Source organism: Mesoplodon densirostris, chromosome 4 (genome assembly GCF_025265405.1).
Source record: "Mesoplodon densirostris isolate mMesDen1 chromosome 4, mMesDen1 primary haplotype, whole genome shotgun sequence".
NCBI lineage: Eukaryota > Metazoa > Chordata > Mammalia > Artiodactyla > Ziphiidae > Mesoplodon > Mesoplodon densirostris.
The window spans coordinates 56,930,135-56,936,098 of NC_082664.1; the positions used below are offsets into that span (position 1 = coordinate 56,930,135).

At 40.0% G+C, this 5,964-nt stretch overlaps 1 protein-coding gene across 1 annotated transcript; it reads left to right on the forward strand.

Annotated features, from left to right (window-relative positions):
• The first annotated feature begins 375 nt into the window (after positions 1-375).
• FSCB (fibrous sheath CABYR binding protein) lies at positions 376-2,384 on the forward strand. Its single transcript, XM_060096060.1, is given in 4 exon segments — positions 376-903; positions 1,280-1,364; positions 1,367-1,390; positions 1,393-2,384. Coding segments are annotated over 4 exon segments (1,629 nt in total).
• The last annotated feature ends 3,580 nt before the right edge of the window (positions 2,385-5,964 follow it).

Here is a 5,964-nt window from a genome sequence, read left to right on the forward strand (position 1 = left end):
TTGCTGTTTCACACTGTAGATCTCTCACTTGTGGCCAGCATGCATGAGTGTTTACCGGGTTAAAAAGTTCTGGGTATACCATTGATGGAACCTTGTAGGGACAATTGGCAGTGATGTCATAGACCCGTAGGGAAACTTCTAGAAGTTATATTTAGTCATACCAGAGACTAAACAGGAAAGATGCTTACTAAGTGAGGTGGGATCCAACAAGAGTGTAGTACAGAATGCAATAATTTATGAATTACTTTTTTCTGAGGTAGCTCAATAGAACAACACTTAATGAGGAAGGCAAAAGCTTAACTATCTGGTAAATTTGTCATTCTTGATGATTAATTACTTGAAGATTGATAAGTTTGAATTCTACCAGTCTTAGAAATGGAAGAAAGTGATGAATCTGATCACCCTGTCTCAGCAGGGAGGCAAGAAATTTGAAAGAGAAGATGACCCAGCCAACCAAAGGTAGATAAATCCCAGCAGACTAAAGTGACAGAGAAAAAGAAACACTTCTCTATACCACAATCATCTGGCCCCAAAGGTACCCTTAGTATTGGTAATATTCCTGGAAGCAAATTCAACTATGAATGTCATAGAGTATCTTCTCAACTTCAGCAAACTTGGACAAAGAGAAAACGTGTACATGATATGACTGATAAATCTCTGCAGACAGAAACTACTGCAGAAGAGAAAAAAGAAGAAATCAAGTCAGTTTGTGAAACAGTGGTACCTGAAGAAAAGCCAGCTATTGGAGAAGCTATTGGAGAAGCAGCCCCTGAATTTCCAGAGAGTGTTCAGGAAGTAGAAATTCCACCAAGCAGACACTCAGTTCAACTCAAAACAGGCAGATCTCAGCAGACCAGTTGTACTGGAGACTCGACAATGATGAACATTCCTTAAAAAGAAAAAGTAGGGCTTCCCTGGTGGTGCAGTGGTTGGGAATCTGCCTGCCAATGCAGGGGACATGGGTTTGAGCCCTGGTCCGGGAAGATCCCACATGCCGTGGAGCAGCTAAGCCTGTGGGCCACAACTACTGAGTCTGTGCTCTAGAGCCCACGTGCCACAACTACTGAAGCCTGCACACCTAGAGCCCATGCTCAGCAATGGGAGAAGCCACCGCAATGAGAGGCCCGCACACTGCAACGAAGAGTAGCCTCCACTCGCCGCAACTAGAGAAATTCCGCTCACAGCAACAAAAAAAACCACCCAACTCAGCCAAAAATAAATAAATAAATAGATAAATTTAAAAAAAAATCAAGCTTCACAGAACATAAAAAAAAAAAAGAAAAAAAAAGAGAAAGTAGACAAGGAAGAGCAGACAAACTTTAGTGAATCAGAAATAGTGGTTATTGGCTGGCCAAGTAATCCGTTTCAAAGTCAAAGGAAGGTGCACAGAAATGCAATCCTCAGGGAAGATTTTTGTTACTGAACATCCTGAATTTCAACCCACAACAAGTAACAACAAAAAAATTAGGCAGCAAAGTATTAACAGAGCTTTATCTATTCCACCAACCAAAAAAGATGCTCCAGTACTTTTAGAAGATGGGAAAGATGTTCCAGCTGAAGTACAGCCTCCTGCTGCAGAAGAGAGCTCTGCTGAAGTGCAACTTCCACTAGCTGAGGAGGTTACTGCAGAAGAGGTTTCTGCTGAAGTTCAGCCTCCAGCAGCTGAAGACGCTCCTACACAAGAGGTCCCAGAACTTCAAATTTCACCAGCTCTGGAGTCCCCTGCAGAAGAGGCCCCAGCTGAAGTTGAGTCTCCTCCAGCTGAGGTGGCCCCTGCTGAGCTTCAGTCTCTACCAGCTGAGGAGGCCCTTGCAGAGAAATCCTCTGCCAACATTCAGTCTCCACCCACTGAGGAGACCTCTGCAGAAGAGGTCCCAGAAGAAGTTCAGTCTCTGCCAGCTGAGGACACCCCTGCAGAAGAGGCCTCTACCAAAGTTCAGTCTCCACCAGCTGAGAGGACCCTTGCAGAAGAGGCTGCAGCTGAACTTCAACCTCTACCAGCAGAGGAGGCCCCTGCTGAACTTCAGCTTCCATCAACTGAAGAAACTACTTTGGAAATGTTCTCTGTTGACAAACACTCTTCACTAGCTGAAGAGTCCTTTATTACACAAATCTCTGTAAAAGAAACCTCTGCTGAAGTTCTGCTTCCACCATCTGAGCAAACACCTGCAGATGAAGCTCTGGTAGAGAATGTGTCTATGGTTTATTAGTCTCCCCAGGCAGCGGACGTCCTGGTGGTAAAATTAGGATCAGGGGTTTTGGAAGATAAGCCAAAATCTGAAGAGCCTTTAGAATGGGATACAGTTCCTAAAGATTCATCTGATACCAAGAATGAAGAGGTTTCTATTAAAATAAAGGGTGTCATCCATATAGAACTGGAATAGGGGCCTCCTCCTCAGCTGTAGTCAGGTCTTAACTAAGCTAGCAATCAAGACAGGCAGCTCTGAGAAGTACATACTTTAGAAAAGGGTAGGTGCTTGCGGGTAGCTTTGTGAAGAGGGAAGTGAAAGGAAATCCTAAGATGTGGACTGCAGTTTGGAAAATGAGCAATAACAGCTAGTGATTTAAAATTACTGTGCTATTTTTATTCAAATCTAAAGTGTATAAAACATCTTTTTTTTTTTTTTTTTTTTGTGGTACGCGGGCCTCTCACTGTTGTGGCCTCTCCCGTTGCGGAGCACAGGCTCCGGACGCGCAGGCTCAGCGGCCATGGCTCACGGGCCCAGCCGCTCTGTGGCATGTGGGATCTTCCCGGACCAGGGCACGAACCCACATCTCCTGCATCGGCAGGCTGACTCTCAACCACTGCGCCACCAGGGAAGCCCTAAAATATCTATTTTGAAATGAAGTAAGTTTATAATTGAAATAATTAAAATATACTTTCTATACTAAACCCTGTTGACAAGGGTAAAATATTCTCTACAGCCATTTTGTTTTTTTCTCTACATGTAGCTGGTAGTGGAAAAGACTTATTCTTTTCTACAGTTCTCTCATCTACTTTAAATTCCTTGAGTTTCTGTCACACATCTAAAGTCATGGAGGGTTTTCTTTCTCTTTATTATAATTCATCATATCTCTTATTCTCTTTCCATTTGATTCCTTCTGAGGAAAGAATTTTTTTCCTGTTTTCACTCCAATCTTTTTTTTTTTTTTTTTTTTTTTTTTTTTTTTTTTTTTCGGTACGTGGGCCTCTCACTGTTGTGGCCTCTCCCGTTGTGGAGCACAGGCTCTGGATACTCAGGCTCAACGGCCATGGCTCACGGGCCCAGCCGCTCCACGGCATGTGGGATCTTCCTGGACCAGGGCACGAACCTGTGTCCCCTGCATCGGCAGGCAGACTCTCAACCATTGCGCCACCAGGGAAGCCCTACTCCAATCTTCTTGAACATTTTACATTTCACTGTCTGGATAGGGACACATTTCCTTTGTAAAAATCTTCATTTCCATGAAGATAACTATGGATGAAGTATTTATAAAGGTGTGTAATCATAAAGAAAAATACACTGAGATGGCCTTGAGGGCATATTCCTACTTATCTTTGTTTCCTTCCAATTTTATTGAGTTATAATTGACATATAGCACTGTATAAGTTTAAAGTGTATAGCATGATGATCTGACTTACATACATCATGAAATGATTACCACAATAAGTTTAGTGAACGTCCATCACCTCATAAAGATATAACATTTTAAAAAACAAAATAAATATTTTCCTTGTGATGAGAGCTCAGGATTTATTTTCTTAACAACTTCCATAAATAATATACAGCAGTGTTAATTATATCCTGTTGTACTTCATGTCCCTGGTACTTATCATATAACTGGAAGTTTGTAGTTTTGACCATCTTTATCTAGTTCCCCCTTACGCCACATTCAGCCTCTGGTAGCCAAAAATCTGATCTCTGTTTCTAATCAGTTTGTGTGTTTGTTTGGTTGGGCGGCTTTGAAAATATAACTGACTTACAAGACTATGTTAGTTCTTGGTATACAACATAGTAATTCAATATTTCTATACATTATAAAATGATCATCACGGTAAGTCTAGTTACGATCTGTCACCATACAAAGATATAACACAGTTATTGACTATATACCCCACACTGTGCATTTCATACCTGTGACTCATTTATTTTATACCTGGAAGTTTGTGCCTGTTAATCTCCCTCACCTATTTCTCTCATTCCCCCAATACCCTCCTCTCTGGCAACCACCTGTTTGTTCTCTGCATCTGGAACTCTGTTTTTGTTTTGTTTGTTCATTTTTTAAAAAATTCTTTTATTTTTAATTGAGATATAGTTGGTGCACAATATTATATAAGTTTCAGATGTACAATACTGATTCACAGATTTTAAGGGTTATAGTCAATTTATAGTTATTATAAAATATTGGCTATATTCCCTGCATTGAACAACATATCCCTGTAGCTTATTTTATCCATAGTAGATTTTACGTCTTAATCCCCCACCCTTATCTTGCCCCTCTGCACTTCCTTCTCCCCACTGGTAACCAATAGTGTGTTCTCAACATTTGTGAGTCTTCCTTTTTTGTTATATTCGCTAGTCTGTTTTATATTTCAGATTCCATCTATAAGTGATCATACAATTTTGTCTTTCTCTGTCTGACTTATTTCACTTAGCACAATACCCTCCAAGGCCATCCATGTTGCTGCAAATGGCAAAAATTTTATATGTATATAACACATCTTTATCCATTCATCTGTTGATGGACATTGAGGTTGCTTCCATATCTTGGCAATTATAAATACTGCTACTATGAAAATTGGAGTGCATGTATCTTTTTGAATTAGTGTTTTTGTTTTACCAGTCATATACCCAGGAATGGAATGGCTGGGTCATATGGTAGCTCTATTTGTAGTTTTTAAGAAACCTTCAAAATGTTTTCCACAGTCGCCGCACAAATTTACATTCAATGTATGATTGTTCTCGTTTCTCTACATCCTCACCAGCATTTGTTATTTGTGTTCTATATATATATATATATATATATATATATATATATATATATATATATATATATATATATATATATATATTAGTTTCTGCTTTGTAACAAAATGAATCAGTTATACATATACATCTGTTCCCATATCCCTTCCCTCTTGCGTCTCCCTCCCTCCCACCCTCCCCATCCCACCCCTCCAGGCAGTCTCAAAGCACCGAGCTGATCTCCCTGTGCTATGCGGCTGCTTCCCACTAGCTATCTACCTTATGTTTGGTAGTGTATATATGTCCATGCCTCTCTCTCGCTTTGTCACAGCTTACCCTTCCCCCTCCCCATATCCTCAAGTCCATTCTCAAGTAGGTCTGTGTCTTTATTCCTGTTTTACCTCTAGGTTCTTCATGACATTTTTTTTCTTAAATTCCATATATATGTGTTAGCATACAGTATTTGTCTTTCTCTTTCTGACTTACTGCACTCTGTATGACAGACTCTAGGTCCATCCACCTCATTACAAATAGCTCAATTTCGTTTCTTTTTATGGCTGAGTAATATTCCATTGTATATATGTGCCACATCTTCTTTATCCATTCATCGGATGATGGACACTTAGGTTGTTTCCATCTCCGGGCTATTGTAAATAGAGCTGCATGAACATTTTGGTACATGTCTCTTTTTGAATTACGGTTTTCTCAGGGTATGATAGCCATTCTAACAGGTGTGAGGTGATACCTTATTGTGGTTTTGATTTGCATTTCCCTTGATTAACAATGTTCAGTATCTTTTCATGTGCCTGTAGGCCATCCGCACGTACTCTTTAACAAATGTCTATTCAGTTCTTCTGCCCATTTTTCAATCAGGCTGTTTTTTTGATGTTGAGTTGTATGAGCTGTTTCTATATGTTGGATATTAACCCCTTATTGGTCATATCACTTGAAAATATTTTCTCCCTATCAGTAAGTTGTCTTTTCATTTAATCAGTGGTTTCCTTTGCTATGCAAAAGT